We start from the raw sequence: 21,179 nt of genomic DNA, 5'->3' as shown, positions 1-21,179 counted from the left end.
AAATCCTTATATCTGGAACCCTGTGAGGTGTTTGTGATCTTGCACCGATTGTTGAGGCAGGTGCAATTTATCAAGTATAAAGTGACTTGTCTTTATTGATTTTATTATCGATCTTCATTTTTTTTTAAAGCTGTATTGATTACATAATTAATATAAGAGACAAATTCTTTATTTTAAATAAATAAATTAATAAATATTTGATATTTGAAATGAAGTTATATCGCAAAGAAAATCAATGTACAAAATAGATCTGAATCTGAATCATACTCCATTTCATGGGTATACGACGGACGGAAACATTTTAAATTTATGGATAATTTGGCACATTCACTTTTTATAACCATTGGCATATTCAATAGCAAAAATTTTCAGAACTGACCAAATCAATATTATTACGATACCTCTGTTAGGATAAACATCATTGTTCACAGGTGGCGGGGTCAACCTCATCTCGGGTCGAGCGCTGGATGCGCCCCATAGCGATTGGCACAGACCATTCCGAAGGGCTTCACTAGCTGATAATCCTGTGGACAAATGTAACAATTAGTTACGGTATTTTCGTTTAAGACCAGATTAAAATGACCTGTCTTTAAATGAAGTTACTAGTGAGCTTAGGATCTATCTATTTTTGACGGTTTCCTTACTCCTAAATCTGTTAGTTCTGGCGTGTGTTCGTTTTTTTTTCATACAACGATTTAAGGAAATACATTATTGAAAGAATGATAAATCTGAGATTAAATTTTGCGCACATTAACGTATCAACAATAAAATTTATGACAGTAACTCTAATGCAGACATTTAACGAATCTTCAAATCTAAAGATAATCTTTTTAGTGCCTAGTCTTAAAATTCTGTTGACAATAATAATTGAAAAATGACACATTATAAACGGGGCGTCATATCAGCGATCTGTCATCGACAAATCTCTCAATTGCTTTATCAAGAGAGTGTCACCAGTTGATTTGCCTGATTGCCCCGATTGCCCCTACGGCCCTAATACTGTCGATTTCTTTACACATAAAGTATTATACGACAAATCACTTGCGCTCATTATGATTGGTGTAAAGAGGTCAGATTGTTAGTGGCATTTGGGAACTCTTTATAGGCATCTCATCTTAACTGAGATGTTGACAAAATTATTTTTAAGATCTGTTCTTATAGAAAGAGAAGTATTAGTTATTCATTATTCATAAGAAAAAATTGATAATAAATATCTAGGTCGAGTAAATTATGCAATTCAGAATAATTATAAGTGCGTCATCTATGACCTGTTTCTTCACTATTAATAAATGTGTTCATAACTACCTGTATCTACCTATAAATATAAATTTGACTAAGTATATGAAAAAATATTTATTTTGATATAAAATATCTAAAATCTAAAAAAAACTGTAATCACGTCAAATAAAAGGTATGTTTATTTAAAGGAAGATATTTCAGTAGGTATATCATGTAGGTATGTCCACATGATGTTCAATCAAATGAAATATAGTTCGTGTTACATGTTTTCGATAAATTTTATCATACATTTAGGTAATCACTGCTACGGATATTCTGATAACGAACATAATTACATTTATCGCTTGTAATTGCATGTAATAATGTGTTTATTTGATACGATCATGTCAAATTTAATTTTTTTCCATGTTCGATTTTCTTTTGATTAATTAATTACTTATTGTTTTGTACACATTATTATTTTTATTTTATTTTTTATCTATTCTTTCAATATCAGTTCTCTCAATGCTGTCTTCTGTTACTTATTTCTATTTTCAATTGTCGGCATTCATAATAGAGGTAATTATCAGTCTTTGACTTGGTCTTTGATGTACCAATTTTTGTGATCTTATAATATTATGAAATATACCTCTATATAATCAAAATAAAATATCCTGAATTAGCAAATTCAACTTTATGTCTTGGACCAAAATACCATTATCGTACGATCCCTTCTTATCTGACTTATTATCACGGAAGAGTACTATTTTAGTATCATTCGTGTTTCTTTGAATTCTAAAATACACTTATATCAAATAAAAATACTTTCTTGGAAATCTCTGATTTACAAAAATGGATGAAACTCTGTGATGAAACTCAATATGCCGATACGCTATTGACAATTTTATTAAGCCTTTTTTCTACGATTTTCAATATTCATCTTGAAAAACTCATATTCCATACAACCTGACCGCAAACGTTGTTATCTTAATCTTATCATAGGTATTTGAAAATGTTCAAAATCGAATAACAAAATTCTATTTTTATAATATACCAAAACAAATTCTATAAGACAAGTACAGCCGTTCCAAGTAGTATCTAACAATATGACATGAGAATTCATATTTACAGATGTTCAACTAGACATCAAATCGTTATAATCATATTTTATAATAGATTTCGGCCCGTGGCTTCGCCCGCGTTTTCAAAGAAAAATCCGCATAGCTCCTATGTGTGATTCTGAGTCTTCAGCTACCTACATACCAAATTACATTGTAATCGGTTCAGTAGCATTTGCGTGAAAGAGTAACAAACATCCATCCTCACAAACTTTCGCATTTATTAAGTAGGATTTGAAGATTCACTAGTCATCAAATATTTAAAACAGGAGCATCTGACGGACGTTCGAATATTTCGTAACAGGATAAGAGCCATAAGAGCGAGGACAATCCGTGCCACATCCTTAGGAAGACGACGATTGTTGGCGCCAGCCCGCCGCGTGCCCGTAAATACGCTTTCTTCAATTGGCTTAGCTTTGATTATTTTGTATTGGATGATTGGAGATTTTAATCATAATTTAGTTGGTTATTTCTGCGTCTGGAGAGTTGAGTCACTCTTGGACTCTTTTTATACGTATTGTCTGATTATAAAGACCGTTTTTGTTAACGAGCTAGTAAATAAAAATAGTTGCAAAGACAGGTCAAATATTATGTTGTCAAATATTTTTGAAGATCAGTTGAAAGGCATATGAAATTTGATGCCCTAGATTTAGTGTAATTGAAGATTTTCAACACTACGTTTGTTTATATTAACTTCATTTCACCCGATTTTATGTTAATACATTAAATCAAACCACATAAAATGTATCCTTGCACCTTATACCAATTCCTACAAAACAAAGGACCATACATCACAATCTCGGCTCATCATCATCATCCAATCAAAACTGTTAGCGTAGGAACTTTCTATTTATATCTTGTAAGTGGTCCAAAAGCGCTACGCAGCCGAGTGTCTTATATCACGGTTGTTTTGATTTCTAAGACATCATATCACGATAATTTTTCCCTAGATTGAACTGAAATACAGTGGATGAAATTTTTTATTTTCTACTAGGCTATAATAGGCTGGTAGATTACTTTATGGTAAGTCATCACAACCGTGTATGAACGTTTGCAGATGCTGTATCTTTGTGTCTTTGACATCTTTTTTAAGGGAAAGGACTAAAAACTATTTTATTTATTTATTTATTTGAAACTTCATTACACACATTGTTTTTATAAAATATAAAAGTATATACCTAATAAGTCACAATGTTACAGCTTAATATGTGTAACGGGGCGGCCTTATCACTTCAGAGTGATCTCTACCAGGCGACCCCTTAGGCAAAGGACAAGTGTTTGCTGTATAAAGGGAGGCATCAAAATCTTATTTTAAAAACTAAACAATATTTTACAAACATACATATTACTTAATAATTACATAATAATATATACCTACTATCTAATGGTTAACAGGAGTTAGAATTTAAAAATAAATGTATAGCAAAAATCAATAAAGAACACTGGCCAGAAATGGTATGTTCTTTTCTTGAAAAAGAATGATGTGACGATAACAATAAAATCTGTGAATGTGTGTTTGGCAAGAGGCAGAAAAAATGCCGTTTGATTTATTTTTCTTCTGTGCCAGCACATTTCATACACGAGTCAACTATCATGCCACATCAGCCAAGGTTACGAAAATCACATCTGACCTCCAAAGCAAATAGAACACAATGAGTCACATATGATTCATATAAAGAAAACTAAAGAGGCGCCAACTAGCGCGAGCGGCATCAATGACCGGCCGTCGTCCGGGCGCAGTTGAGCCAATTGTGATATTGCTTCCTGTGAACGAGGTGGGGGGTGCGGCGGTTTTGAGGTACATACAAAAAAGTAATTATTGATTGTCGAATGGAAGAAATGTTGGTATATAATGCCTAAGGAAGGATGGAATTAGAAAATTGGTAAAGGCGGTTTTGTAAGTGTAAAGTGGAGGATGAGCAAAAAACGGCACTTTCAAAATCTTTAAAAGGCCTCTTAGGAACGTTTTCTCTGCTGGTAGACGGTAGCTAGCCTTAATAACAAGAAAAGGGAAGTATGAAAATCCTACTAATATTATAAATGCGAAAGTTTGTGAGGATGTGTGTGTGTGTGTGTTTGTTACTCTTTCACGCAAATACTACCTACTGAACCGATTACAATTAAAGGAGAATGCCCATTTTTGGTACTGGTTTTTCTCATGCATCAAGACAACAATACTATTAAAAAAAATCTCGGCAATTTAGAGGCCTTCTTACCATCGGAAAATATATTTTGAACAGGGAATGTTTTGTAAAATCTAATAAGACATGTAGTTAATTGTTTAGATCCGTTATTATAGATTTAGTGTCCATTACCGTTTACATTTTTTGGTACAGGTTTTTCTCATGTATCAAGATAAAAATACTATTAAAAAAAATCTCGGCAATTTAGAGGCCTTCTTACTATCGGAAAATATATTTTGATCAGGGAATGTTTTGTAAAATCTAATAAGACATGTAATTGTTTAGATCCGTTACCGATTTAGTATCCATTACCGGTTACCACGGTAACCAAGCGGTAACTATTATGACATTTACTATGGTAAATAGCTAAATGTATTTATCGATTATTGTTTTCATTGAATTACAAAAAAAAAAAAACAATTAACATAAAATCACTCTGTAAGGTATTGTTTATACACTGTAGGTTGTTTTAACATAGATAGTGAAGTAAAATAATATAAATATTAAATATATATAAAAAATATTATTATGACATAGCTTGGTAGGTAACCAGTTATTTCTTATATGTTTCTTTCTTCGAATATGTAGTGAAAAAATGATTCAAACAACAACAACAATATGTAAACCGAATAAAAACTCTATTGGCATTTTTTAAATATATATTTAGGTTTTCTTGATTTCCGTCCCGGAAGATTTCTGGTGCCTACCTACACTAGCCGATGAACAGATAGACTTTGTCTGAAAGCATAAGCTCTACGCATAGATTAAATATGTTAAACGAAAAATAACCTTCTGAAGACGATAAAATACTACCTAAATCACACATAAACCTAACTAAATCGGGTTTTCACATTTTTCTCAATATCTTGAAAAACCCTGTTTTTATCACAAAAAAATCAATTGGTAAAAATCTTTTGAATATCGAAGAACCCTCCAAAACCACTCTGGCATTGACGCAACACTATACTGTGGTCCATACTTTCATGGGCATTCTCCTTTATCGTATTTTTATCTGAAATAATATTTAAAACGATATTAGGTACTATTTTACATAGTTCATTAAAAATCCAAGAAACTCTTGGATAATTAGCAGATTTTTACCGTTTTCTAAGCGCATTTAGGCACCAACCAGAATGAAATTAATTAATTTTGTCCTATGTTTTACTTTGTTGCGTTATAGCAATTACATTTTTTGTCTTTAAGAGGAATCAAAACTGAATATGAAATTCTAGCACTTATATCATCTCTATATTATAGTAAAAATGAATCCCTATTTCCCTTAGTCACGGGCATGACGCGTGAACGGGTGGACCGATTTCGATAATAATTCTTTTATTATAATATTCCTTGAAGGACGAGGATGGTTCATATGGAGGGAAAACGTAAAAATGTACCTACCACGGGCTAAGTTGGGGCGGACCGCTAGTTTAAAATATTTTTTCTTAAATTGCGTTGATAAAAATAAATTAGCAGCATTATTATAAAATAATTTTCCAAACACTCGCTCGTTTGTATTTATCGTCTAGCATTGTATCGTATAACGAATCAATCTCACTCATATTTGGTATTTAGATAATAAAAACCCAAGAAATACAATTTTTTCGTGTCAATTTACCTTTTGAACAATGCAAGCTTAAAGTGACAAACTGGTATTAAATAAAAAGTAAAAACCCATGATTGACTTGAGAAAAAAGTAGCTATATTTCTTTATATTGGCGATATCTATATATATAAAACTCAAAGGTGACTGATATAGTGATCTATCAACTCACAGCCCAAACCACTGGACGTATCGGGTTGAAATTTGGCATGCAAGTAGATGTCATAACGTAGGCGTCCCCTAAGAAAGGATTTCCCGATATTCTTACGGGAACGGGGAAAAACGGGGATGCACGTACAAAGTCGTGGGCGGAAGCTAGTTATGAATAAGATGCATCGGTAGCTTTGTACTACCGATGCATCTTATTCACGCTATATAATAAAATCACGCTGCGGGTTCTAACTACCGAATAATAAACCTATAATGCTGTCCATTTTAATAATGTTAAACTACACTATTTTAGAATAATAATAACCTATATAATATTTCCAACACAAGGCAAACCGCATGAACAGCTAGTATAACACCGGCGCCACGGCCGGCGCCCTCCGTAACTCCCGCTGCGCTATCATTCAATTACTACACTTGATCACAATTATTGTGGCGGTGTGAGTCTTTTTTCATCACAATAATGTCGTCTGATCTTTTATAAATTTGTTAGAGCTTTTATTAGGTACAAGTCTATGGTCACGGACGAATTCTACCTATACCCGTGGCCCCGTCGTTTATGTGTCTTGACGGAACACAGTGGGGTTTTGGTCGGTAGGAATCCGACATAACCCGCGGCCCTTTCCCCGGAGGCCGTGGGTATCTATGCAAGATTTCCCCACTCAAAAAAAAGAAAAAAAAAAGGTCTATCGTTTTTACTTAGTGTAATCCTTACCCTTATGTGAATAGGAGAATTTTTTGTAAATATGTATTTTCGAGTCATTTTTTTGCGATAAAAATTGTTTTTCTTAAATAAATGCAATGTTTTTTAAATTTTCTAAATTGATTGATAACTAACACAATTGTACGGTCTACCATATGGTTGTAATATTGAAACTTTTTCTACCAAATTTCCAGCTGCTTCAGAAGAGACAAACGATACACATTAAAATCAGTTCAACCATTCCTGAATTGTAAATTTCTATTTACTTACATATTATTAGTATAGTTATAGATCTAAGCTAATACAGACCTCTAGAATCTAGATACACTAGCATTTATGACTAATTTACGTGACTAATTGACGTCATTAACAAAAAAGCGCCATTCAGTAAAATTATCTACAACTTACTTTCTAATCCCTTAGCAATTGATAATATTTTGCATTAGTAAGAACGGAATGCAATTACATTATAAATGCAATTATTCTTATCTGACCCTGTGTTCTATTGATTCGCGAATTTGATATTTATAACTATTCATGTAAAGTTCAAAATCGTTTTGTAAATTTGAGGTGGAATCGATCAGATATTCTGATGGAACATGATACTAGAACAAATATTGCATGGAGCGGCATTTGTTGCATTTTTTTAATTCGTAGATTGCACAATACAATATCATAACACTTCTCTATGCATTCTTAGATAATAATATAACGATTTACGTTAAATTTTTCTATTCCAGAAGTCGACAAATGAATAAATTTTACCAAAACTGATTCACTTATTTACTAAAACAATGAATGTTACATTTTTATACAAATAAAAAAGTATGTAATTAAAATTAATAATTGATCGAATCGTTACTCCAATAAATTGAATTGAAATAATAAAACAGAGAGCATTCAGAAAACACAAGAAACCCATATACTGACCAAATATTAATGATCAATTTAGTGCAGATCGAATTACGCCCTGGGTGGGCAACTGGGCATCTTTACAAGCGACCACTAATAAGCTAGACTTCAACGGAAGTTTTCATAGGATTAGTGTTCTTAGAATGTTGGATAGGTCAGTAGTCATTATTTTATTGATCGTGGTTACATAGTGAACTAATGTTAATAGTTTTTCAACTACCTATGTGATTTTTTATATGTGCATTTTAATACTTTTGCGCATAAATGTGTAAAGAGCACGTAGCGGTATTATAATCCTCTTTTTTTAAATCGTCAACGTAAAAATTTTTGTCAATTAAGGGCCGATTTTTCATTCGCTAGTTAAAACTTACCCGTCCAATAAAGCATTACACGATAATATTAAAATGTCACCTGTAAACTGTCAAATACGGGCAATTTCTAATTGTTTTAAAATGGTAGTTTAATACGTTATTCGACGAATAAGTTTTAACCAAGGATTGAAAAATCAGCCCTAAATAAAATATTAGAATATGAAATATTGAAATGACATAATGAATTGTAATACGATATAGAATAAAATACAATTCAATGAAAATATAATTTGTATTATAAATCGCCTAAATTCACCGCTTATCATGCACCAAGTTAACTTGAAAAGCTCCATTGATCAAATAACAATAACCGAGCATTATCATTTCGAAGAACCTGTTAATATAGCATACAATTCTTACCCATATATCATTTAGCGTACGAGTCAAAATCGCTCGCATTTTGTTATCTTGGTGACACGCAGTCTACGAAAGATTGTATAAAACACTAAGATCCTTATTCAATACAAAAGTCGGTTATTTTGAAGAATTTAGGGTCAGCAAGAGGTTACGCCTTCCGCGCGGGATATTTCAAACATTTGTTAAAAACAATGTTTTAATTAATATCGTCTAATCTTTTCTGTGAACACTAATAGAGGAAGCTGCTAATTAGCTATGTATAGGCATAGGTTCTAATTTGTAATTCAACGGTTGCTGTTTCGTTATATTTCCTGGTTAGAGTGGGGACATTTTTTTTTTATTTCGTACGTTTAAAATATTAATTATGTCACTATAATAACTGAAATTTTAATATTATTATTACTTAGATTTATAATTAAAAAATTAAATATTTCAGGTACAGGTATCTGAACATTTCATTGTGATCAAATAATTGCGCTAGTTCACAGTAAAATATTATTTTCGTAATGTCTGAGATCTTATAATTCTCTGATTCGTTGATCACGTGATGTCATAACGTATGCACATAATTACGAATTAGGTTAATATGACAAGTATTTATTTAGGTAAGTAGGTAAAGTAAAAATGTATATATTTCGATTTTCGAATTGAAAAATTAAAAAAATACACATTTTCAGATAACTTTGTTTACCTTTGCTAACCGCTTTTCTTCAGCTACATAAATTTCAAAATCATCACAATATGAATCACAAAAACAATGATTTTGTGACTAAATCCGTCCGTCTAGCCCACGTCTAATAAACGATCTAGGCCGATTCCCACGGAATCACGCCGCCCACGCATGATTACTCACTGTTTGTCATCTGCTAGTTTAATTGATCTAAGATCTAGTTAAATTAAATCGTGGCTCATTCATGGATGTGTGAACGTTGCGATGGGCCGAAATAGGTCGGTCATTTTTAACCGACTTCAAAAAAAAGGAGGAGGTTATCAATTCGGCCGGTATATTTTTTTTTTTTTTATGTATGTACACCGATTACTCCGAGGTTTCTGAACCGATTTACGTGATTCTTTTTTTGTTCGATGCGGGATGGTGTCAAATTGGTCCCATAAAAATTTTATTCGGATAGGCCCAGTACTTTTTATTTTATGAGCATTTTTGTCTGTAGGTATTTGTAAATTTTGCAAGTGCAAGTTTGAAGTCGGTTGTTTTTAACGCAGTTATCACTTGTTATTTAATTACAAACGTAAGTTTTGGTAATAGTGGGCTAGTAGGTCTTTACACCCAGTTACGTAAACCTGGCTACTAATTTACCTAGGAGTTACATAATTCTCACTTTCAAAGGGAATTCACGAAAATTATCTTCGTTGGTACTTTACAACTGTAATATCGCTCGATATTACTCTCTTATAAAATAATAGCACGATAACACACATCTAGTACCAAAAAACTAAGAACGACTAATTCTTAGTCCTCTGATAGTCGTGCGAACGTCGAACGTCACTACCATTTAGCTGAACATTAAGATTGCACATGAACAATTTTTTCATTTTCAAATAGTGACTAAACATGGCTTACTTCCCAGTTGGTCCAATATGACTTTTCAGTCTGAATTGGACTTTAACCCTTAAGGCAAAAACTAGGCACAACGAATTTCAGTATGATGATTGTCGTGCGAACGTCCGCGTCGCTACCATTTAGCTGAAGACGATACAATTCTTCAAGCAACTCTAATAAGACCATCGAAGTCTAAAACTGAACTTTGACCCCCAGTCCTAGCACCAAAAAACTAGGAACAGCTAATTTCTGTCCCACTGATTGTCGTGCGAACGTCGGAACGGGTTAAGAGGTGTTAATTGTACGGGATTGAATGTTTTCTCAGGGCAGAATTTAAATTGGACGCAATTGTCTGAGTATTTTTACTAAGCTTCGCTAGTTGGACAAATACCGCGATTCGGCGGTCGAGCTGCTGTGAGTCATGGAGCGATCAATCTATGTTTATGATTATATTTCTATACGATATCTGTGTTTTATCGTTTATATTTTATTGTACAGTACACATAATATACATATTTGTCTGTATCGTTTATTTATCTTTCCACATAATTAAGAACCTAAGCAGGTAGTCGAACTAATACAAAATAGTTAATTCCTTTCATTCAGTTTTCAATTTTTCATTTCTTCTCTGAACGAATTTAGTCTTATGCGATTAATCTAAATTATAATGAGTGTATTTTTATCAAGGGCCATAAGTACGTTTAAGGTCACGGTTTGTCAATAAAATCTTTGTTGAAACCAAATCCCGTGGGACTGCATGCAATTGAGGCCAGAGTCGTTATTAATCCCATTACCGTCTTTGTCTTTGAAAATAATAAAAACAACACTTTTATTAGCTTTTAAACTAGGTATAAAACCTTTTGTTTTTTCACGAGGATGCTATAGTGTTTTAAGTGACAAGGCAAATATTGTTTCGGATGTATTCATTGCTTATTAATCACCTAAAACATCATTTTTTTTGTTATAGCGAAAAGTTTATTCATTTTTTTTGTCTGAATATAATATTTCCTTTAATCAATAGGTAGATAATGATATAGGACATACCTACTTTCTTCTATAGATTTTACATAAACATTTGAAGTTCGTGGTCAAAGAAATTAAAATTTCCTAACCAGACTTTCTACCACAACCAAATCGAATAGGCTGATTAAAATTACAATTCTAAAAAAATAGCCTGAATTTGTGAGCTCTGTCCTCACAAATTCCCCACACAAAATAAGCGCAAATCGATCAAACTAAATCAACAACATGTCCGTCCAATGATTTCCATCATTTGATCATTGGTCAGAAGTCGCCGCCTTTGTACTAGCCGGCTGTTTCTCAACAATTTGTACAGGAAGATTCTAATAGGGTTAAGATTTAGATCCGCGGGTCAGCGGCTTATGAGTGACTAATGAAATGTTGTGTAAGTGTTCGGGTTTTGTGGGTTTTGATCTTTCTAGAAGGATTTTGAGTGGTGTTGGTTTTGTGACAGATTTAGATCTAAAGTCTATAATTATAGGACTGCAGTATATTTTTTATATAGATATAGTTCTGTGTTAATTTGGTACATATTTAATAAATATTGCCGAACACAAGCGTACATATTTTCATTTCCTTTCTAATATTTCACATTTCATGTTTTGTTACGTTTGTATAGGTATTGTACGGTTTGAAACTAATTATATCAAAGAATAATTTGCCCGTTGAAAATTATTCGAGACATCGAACTTAATATCACCTACGAAAAAAATGTCACTATTTCAATACTCTACCATTTTCATAAAAAAATCCGCACTAATTCCTAATGGTAAATAATAATGTTTGTGTAAAAATAATAACAGTAGGCATATACGCAATCTTTGTACCAAATTAACCATCACTTCCCTCCAAATCATCGCTTTAATCAGTTAAACAATTCCAAAAAATCCGCCATAATCAGCTAATCATCCCGTGGACAGTCAAAGGGTCCATTAATATTTAATTTGGGTTCCGTACCCGGGATTTGCGACACGTGTGCCCCATTATAGTACCTAATGAAGAACTCTTGCAGGCAATTTAGAAGTAATTATGCACTGAATATAGGTTAAAAAATATTATCTAACTTAAAGTATTGAATTTTTTTTTCAGTGCGTAATATTTTATTTATTTACTTGTAGGTTCTTTGGATTTGACCTAAATAAAATGTCCGTTTGTGAATCATGAATTTATATCATTGTATTAATTATTACAATTATTATGCATAACTAATCAATTGCCAATTTAGAAACCGCGAATTTTAACAACCCAAGAATTATATCAACTAAATAAACACATTTAATCATACAATTAATAATAATATTAAATAATAATTACGCTACGGTGTGATTAATGCCATCGCGCGTCAAGATTGGCCGCGACTGTGAGAAGCGGATGTAGGATGTTGCCAAGGACATGCGATTTTAATGTCGTCGTTTTGTCGCGCCACATGTGCGAACTGCGAACTGTTGCGTGATGGTGTAATAGATGACAATGAGAGAAATTATTCATGAGATTTATGTAAGAACTGAAATTTATATTACGTTGCTGTTAACGATGGCACAGAAATATTGTTATATTGTGACGATCATGTACATCCTTAATTATGGTCAGTTGAGCCTACAAAATGATGTGACAGTTTCTTACCTGAAAATATTGGAAATAGTAAGGTAATCAAGAATTACATACTTATATGATGCAACAAGATGAAAATAGAGTTTTTTAAGTTTCAAACGTATTTTTTTACGTTTTTGAAGTTATTATTTCTGTCCAATGCTATGATGGACTATTTGAAAAAAGGTAAGTACCTACATATTTCCATAAATGTTCACGATTGCAGGAATATTTTCTGTAAGCAATTATCCTAAACAATTGAACATCATTATAATTACAATGTAATTTTAATTTAAATACCTAACTTTAATTTGTTGTCCAATTAGAAATAGGTACACTATTAACATACACAAAACACATTGAAATAAATAAGTAACATCTACTTAATAATAATAGACAATTACATCAAATAAAGATTTAGGTACACACCTAGGATAGTTCAAAAACCTAGGCGTAGGCGCGTAACCTATAATCGATTTAAGGGCCCGTCTAGCTGGCGAATGTGAACAAATTGAATTTCCATACATTGATGGATGGTTCCGTACAAATCAGAGATGAGCGGGCTGGATGCATACATTTGTATGTTAATTAGCTTAAAATAGGTATTGGTATAGCACAGTATAATTCAAGTGAAACTTCTTTATCGGGGTTGGAAAAAAATTTAGTGTACCAATTTTTCGTTACGCGTGACATTTTTCCGTTACGCGCCATCTTTTTCTTATCCCTACCACGCGTGATTCGACGTTTTTCTGTAAAGTTGCATAAAGTAAATTATTTTTTGAAAATTAAGGTCATAAAAAAATTTCACTTCTTACGTGTGTGTACACTAGTACACGCACACATTTTTTTATTTATTAACCAACAATGAACAGGTGAGCTTTGAATAAGGGTGATATCTATATTGTGCCTTAAAATAAAAATTGGAAAAGCTAATTGAAATGAACATGGATAGATTATATTTCTTTGTCACAGTGGAACAAACTTTCGCGATATATGTGTAGGTACCTTATAAAAGTAGTCATTTTTATAACTACCTACTCAATAAGATTCAAGTTAGAAACGCATTTTTATTTTTTTTAAATAAATCGCCCTATCTAATTATCTGTACAAACTTCTCGGTATAACAGGCTTATGTCTAATCAATAAATAATAATATCTATATATACTACAAAAATAAATATTCAATGCCATTAAAAATCAATGTTAGCGGTAGCTCGCAGAAATATTGGACAAACTTAATAAAGGGAGTGTTCGATCAGACAAATCGGATTATTTGGGATCAGATGTCTCGTACGAAATTATTAGCAATCGGGATTATACACGTATGATATAATATTAATTGTGTTTTTGATTTTATTATTTATAAGATTCCTTTTTCTTGTACCTTTATGTCAGAAAGATATTGAACATAATGTAGACTTCTCTAGACCGTATGTTTTGAGTGTTTAGGTACACTATATTAATACGATAAAAATACAAGATTGAAAGCACGTCATTAAATATATAAAAGGTTTTGTTTAAATTTTTGAAAAAAATGCTTTGTAATATTAATTTGTCGGCAAGATTGTGGGGAAGTAAGATTTTTTTTTAAAGAGAAGAAGCAAAATGTGAAATACATTAAATAATATTTTAGGCCTCACGTCGGTTGGTACCTTCATACCTGCTTGAATTGTAAAAATATAATATAGAATAATAATATGTAATAAATACCTACAATCTACATCTCAAAAATCTTGAGATTTTACTGTACCCTTAACTTTTTTTTATTGGGTACCTATAGGGAATCGCTTGACACAATCTCGCCTGATGTTATGTTGAGATGTGGTCTAAGATGGAACGCGCTTCCCAAGAAGGTACCTGTTCACTCTATGCTTGAAGAACTTACTTATGATCGGATGTGGTGTTTTTGATAATAAATATCACACTCTATAAAGGTGCATAAAATTGAACTCTATTTATTAAATAATGTTTCTCTGTTTTGCAAATTGGACCTTTATTTATTTACCTATATAAATTACCCACATATAACCTAATATACTAAGCGTTAAATTCACAATATAATCTTTAATAATTAATGTGTGTCTATACTAATATTATTAAGGAAGAGTTAGTTTGTTTGCTTGAACGCGCTGATTTCAGGAACCATGGGTCCGATGTTTAAAATTATTTCACTCTTAGATAGTCCATTTACCGAGGTCCAATTATAGGAGCGGAGCAATGCGGGTAAATCCGCGAGGCTAGTAACATAGTAGGCTAGTAATTTATAAACTTGCGCTTTTTACTCTATACGTATTACTCGGTATCACGCAAAAAGTTCAACACAAATGCATTTCAACCCGCTATATTCATAAAATTCTTTCACAAATCAATCTTGACCAATTCTATCCTAAAATTTTTCCTACAAAAAACATACTCGTTCCTACAAAAAAAAAGAAAAAAAAAACTAACACTCTCCATACAATTCAGATCAATGCTAAACGGAGGGGTGGATTATCATTATGTTTATTATTGGGGTAACGCGTGCCTTTTGGATCATTACTTTTCAATGCCAACCGGTAGTGGATGTTTTAAAACGGAATAGTTTTAACTTTTATAGATAGCACAAGTGTTGTAGAGTGGCGCTCTACTAGATTTTTGACACTATTGTGCAATGTATCTATATTGGGTATATCTATACCTAATAGATTTGATACATATTTGATATGATATTTGATAGAGTTATATATCTGTGTTTCTAGGTAAATCGCATCCCGGTAAAGATGTAACTTCATAATAAAGTTTTTTTTTATTGTACAATAGGGGTGTGCTTGGCCACATTCTCGACTAATGTAAGCTGAGATGTGGCCTAAGATGGAGCGCGCTTCCCTGGATGTACCTGTTCACTCTAATTATTAGAGTTATTAGAGTCTAATAAATAAAGTAAAATATAAAAACATTTTTAGAAGCTGTAAACTGGCCATAAAATGCAATGAAGTATTGGGATAGGTGAACTTAGAAGCTTTTCAGTTTATTCATTAAATTTTTCTCTTTTTGATTATTTTCAAACATTTAAAATACCTATCTATTTAGATGGAGCTATAATAAACATTGATGTACCTTCCTTATTTATAGGTTACGGAAATTTACCAATAAGTTTTATTAATAAATAGATGAATACAATTGGAACATTCTACATCATAAAAAATGGCTTGTTTTCAAGTAATTCATTATGATAAGTAGAGTCAGACTAAATAATCTGTATTTTATACAGACTTTAAACAGTTTACTTTAAAAAGTTTATAACAAAAACTTCCCAAATGAATGCATTTTGGCAAGGAAATGTTAATGGAATACTTTAATTAAATTTATAATAAGACTAGATTTCCGCCTGCGGCTTCGCCTGCGTTTTCAAAGGAAAACCAGCATAGTTCCCATTCTTAAATCATAAAACCTATCCTGTGTGTATCCAAGTTACCCTCTATATGTGTGCTAAATTTCATTGTAATCGGTTCAGTAGTTTATGCGTGAAAACCATACATACATACATACAAACCTTTCCTCTTTATAATATTAGTGTAGATAGGTGATATAGCTATGCTTGTAATATTTAAAATATCAAACAGCAATACATTTAAAATAACAATTATTGTTTGTAATTTAAAAACAGACATTGCATAGATCCACAATACTCATAAAATCAAAAACACGACTCCGCTTTTTATGAAGGCACAAAGCAAAAAAGAGCTTTCCACCCCAAATCGCTCAGACATAATCCTTATCAAAGTTCAATTAAAGTTGATTATTCAGTGAAAGTAAAAAACGCAAAACCCACTGATCGGGGAGAATTGAAAATTAAAATTTCATTCCTTTGAACGGGATACTTTGACCAATCAGAATGCGCTTTGAGGCATGGAGCTGAAATTTGACCAGAAGGAATAGGGCTAAATAACCATAGTTATAGAGTATAGACATGATAGAGGTGTTGTAATCGATAATAATCTTGTAGGTATATCTAATATTCATTTTGTTGGGATTCGCCTCTTGATTTTTTATCAACACAATTCACGACAACCAAGTCTGATGAATAATTGAATCCCAAAAATGGCAGGGCACTTATAATTTGAATATGATATTAAAGTTATACTAGTTTCGAAATCTTTATAAATATAATTTTTTTGTCGCCCCGGTAAGACAGCCAGACGCGGGTTCGATAATCCCGTTTCGTGATCGATTCTTTTTTCTATTCTTTAAAAATGATATGACTTATTACATATTTGTTTTACATGCGTATTTTTCAATGATGCTTGTTTAACAGTTTACAATTTTAATATTTAATAGCCAGTTTTACAGTTTTTTAAAATGTTGTGTTGTTTATAGTATGTCCGTTAAATAAATAATTAATTATTCTGCTATATTCCAGTAGGTATTCTGGCTTTCATAATAATTTATTATTTCACCAACAGAATGTCACATCTGTTCTGAAGCGCTAAAGAATAAGCAGTTTTTTTTTATATATGTATACATACCTATGTACCTTAGTAAGGTTCATACTAACTCCAAAAGCGAAGTTTAGCTTTTTAAGTTTTATCATGGGTCAATACAAATAATTTAATTAAAGTGGAAAATATTTGTTCTAAAATCTAAACGTACCTATTCCATACCTAAGGAATTTGTACCTATATTTTGTTAACTGAAAAATAATGTGCGTTTTTGAAAGAAATTAAATGCCCATAATGTTCTGCTCTACCAAGGCTCTACCTACCAATCTTTATATATATAAATCTCGTGTCACAATGTTTGTCCTCAATGGACTCCTAAACCAATTAACCGATTATAATAAAATTCGCCCACCATGTGCAGTTCGATCCAACTTGAGAGATAGGACAGTTTAAAGCACAAAGCGGGCGAAGCCGCGGGCGGAAAGCTAGTTTTAATATAATATTTCTGACTAAACATAAACATTTAATGCATCTACACTGTACCTAATACAGGTAAGTATTAATTGTTTGTATGTTTTGTTTAACACGCTAATATTAAAAAATTAGTGGGGTGAACTGAATAAATATTTTTGTGATCCTTAGTCCATAATATATTTTAAACCGCTGAAATAAACTAGGTACCTATAAAAATATATACTGTAAGCTATGGTCACATATAACCGGTTGTGCATACGCCAACTTATATATAAAACACCGTAGGTACCTATTAGCCTTAGTACACATGTAACGACCTTTTGTGATCCTTAAATAAAGAAAATAAAATAAAATATTCCTTTTACAACCGTGGATCAGCTTATAATTAAGCTTAGATATAGATCCAAAACCAAAAAAGGACTTGGATAAAATGAATGAAAATCTGCTCTGCACTAATTAAAAAGAAAACCCTCTACCAACAAAATTTTAAATGGCAGGCACGGTAATTTAACTATTTATTTGAATGATAATAAATAATTATAAACATTTAATAGGTAGGTATGCAACCAATAAATTGCACAACTTTTATTAAAAATTAATTTAATTCTTTTACGGACTACGGTTAGGAAATTTTAATTAGGTAATAGGTATACAGATAAAGATTAAATTTCTAGATTTGACTGCAAGTACCTGACTAGTAGGTACCTAGGTAGGTATCTAATAAGTGTGTTTAAAAATAATTAAATATTGTGCGGAGGATAATAATAATTAGACATCGGATTATATGCATTTGCATGTTTGCATATGCAAATGCATATAACTCTCTAATTACGCCGTTAGTGCATATTTTAGCCTTTTTCCTCCAATCGTGCATATTTCGTTAAGTAGCGGGAGTTTTAATTGGTTGACAAACCTTTATTAGCCAATCAGAACGCTCAGCGAGTAAACAAACCCTATTTTGGCAAAAAATAATGAAATGGGCTCCATTTAAGTAAATTTTGAGCCATTGAAAATAAGGCTAGGTTACCCTTTTCGGGCTAAAAACTTAAAACACGGGTTGAATTCCAAAAAAGGCCTAGATTTACCCCGAAAAGGTGGCAACACTGGGCTCGCGGGTGAAAAACGTCACAAATTTGCGCTCAAAAATTTGCTAAAAAGCTTAATTGTATATTGCTACAAAAACTATACTTAATTTTAAGAAAACTTCGCTGTTTTTTGATTTTGTATTGTGCATATTTTAGGCATATCAGCTGTTTTTGGTGCATATTTCGGCCTTTTTTAGTGCATATTTGCATGCATATTTTGGCATTTTGTTAGTGCATATAATCCGATGTCTAATAATAATAAATGAAACAGGTATTCGGTTACATGTGAATATTCCTAGTAGGTTATATGTGATAAAAATAAATACATACTCGGTAGAGAAAAATATTCTAATTAGAATTTTTTATTCTCTATTTGCAAAATAACAAATTTATAATCTATGGGTAAGCATCACAAACTTACATTAATTTTATAATTTTGCCTCGCAATTTCACACCTCGAAATGACGTGTTGAAATATTTACAAACAAATATTATCACTTACCCTTCGGAGTGACGACACGAAACGCACTGTTAGAGATCGGTTTCGGCGATTCCTCCCGCAAGCCAGGCGAAACATTTCTCACCATAGAGAAGTCCAAAGGCATCGGTGCCATAGCACTAATTTCCATTGTCATTCGAAAAAAAAATCAAAACGTCAAAACATAACCGCCACTTTTAAAAAATGGAACTGTCACGGAGCGTGCGACCGGCGCGGGCCGCGAGTATGTATTAAGGCTACGGCACACTCCGTGCTCGGACTATCTGTTCAGTAGAGCCGAATATCTTCACAATTCGTATAGAGATTTGAACCTTATCGCTCGCGGAGGGCGTGGAACACTAGGCCCCGCCTGCGTACCCCACCGCGCGACGCGTGACAATCACTTTGTATAGGTAACACAATAATATGATTCCTGATAGATTTTATTGTTCCAACGATGCGAGAGAAATTTCATAAATACGCCTTGTATTAGGTTTTCATGGGTGTAGTTGATTATGTTTTTATTGAGTAAAGCCGTGGATTATCGACATATCGGTGGCTATCAGTGACGTCAGCTTTCATAATACCGTCTTTATGATACGTTATGAATTTTTTATTTAACAATATGTTTATTTTTATGACGATGATTGCGTATTTAAATTATGTTGTTATTGATTTGTGGTCCGGAAAAATATTTTAATAAAATCATAGCAAGAAAGTATTTTAATTACCTACCTACTGATTACCTACATACTATGATACTAAGTACATAATTATACATAAAAAAAAAACAATAAATTTACACTGTCGTTGCTCGTTCGTACCTACCTATTATTGGTAGGTAACTATTTAGCAATTTGTGGTATTTAGGTAGTTAATATGCATTTGCAATTTATTAAATTTTTAAGCAATTTGGATTTCTAAATATTTTAATATATAGTAGTTGGTTTTATTCAGCATAATATCAAGAGATCACCCCTACAAATTCACAAACTTAAATCTTTACTATAGCTGCGCTTAGCGGTTTCACCCGCCTGGCTCTGATTTATTATAAGCCTTCCATGTAAATGGGTTATCTAACACCGAAATAATTTTTCAAATCGGACCAGTACCTAGTTCCTGAGATTAGCGCGTTCAAACAAACAAACTCTTCAGCTTTATATTATTAGTATACTGTATAGATAATAATCTATAACAGTGTACACACTCCGGTACCTGCATATAGCTATTAAACATAGTAACATACATAAAAATATACCGGCCGAATTGATAACCTCCTCCTGTTTTTGAAGTCGGTTAAAAATACGATCATTGTTACAATTAGATACTAAAATTCATTCATATTTTAATAACGAAAAATATTATGATAAATTAAGAATAGGGGCACAGGTAATACAAACGTAAATTATCTATAAAATAAATAAATATTTCGGGACTATTTTCACACACGACACGATCTGATCCCATACTAAGCTTTCGCTTGTGTTATGGAAACCAAATGGCTGATAAACATACATATATAATTTTAAATAAATACATTATATAGATAATTAAGACCCAGACACAGAGCAAACATCTACGTTCATCACACAAATATTTGCCCCGGGTGGAAATGGAACCCACGACCAGTGCCTTGGAAGGCAGGGCCACTAGCAACCAAGCCAACCGGCCAGTCAAATTGTGTTTAAATTTATAATAATCGTAATAGCAATGCTGCCATTGTTCGCGAAACATTTCAAGTTAAAATAAATAGGCCGTTACACGTATAAAATAATGATAATAATGAATATTTAAAACAAAGGCCATCTCAATTCAAACAGTAGGTCTTGATATTACTCAAACAACTTGCTAATCCCGTTCCGCAGTCTTATTCTGGAATCATATTAATTTTTATAATTCAATTTTTTTTTACGTTATTTTAATTTT

At 32.2% G+C, this 21,179-nt stretch overlaps 1 protein-coding gene across 1 annotated transcript in view; it reads right to left on the bottom strand.

Moving 5' to 3' along the window:
• LOC123706400 (zinc finger protein Gfi-1b) overlaps window positions 1-19,446 on the bottom strand; it is a 52,040-nt gene extending 32,594 nt beyond the window's left edge. The window contains exons 1-2 of the mRNA XM_045655664.1: window positions 19,278-19,446; window positions 402-524 (exon numbers count right to left, since the gene is read on the bottom strand). Of these exons, the coding sequence (XP_045511620.1) occupies window positions 402-524; window positions 19,278-19,410 (256 nt within the window). The 5' untranslated portion in view covers window positions 19,411-19,446. The remainder of the gene's footprint in view (window positions 1-401; window positions 525-19,277) is intronic.
• Window positions 19,447-21,179: the final 1,733 nt, after the last annotated feature.

Source organism: Colias croceus, chromosome 3 (assembly GCF_905220415.1).
Source record: "Colias croceus chromosome 3, ilColCroc2.1".
Taxonomy (NCBI): domain Eukaryota; kingdom Metazoa; phylum Arthropoda; class Insecta; order Lepidoptera; family Pieridae; genus Colias; species Colias croceus.
Note: the sequence above shows the minus strand (reverse complement) of the source record. Positions and strands in the feature narration are given on the sequence as shown.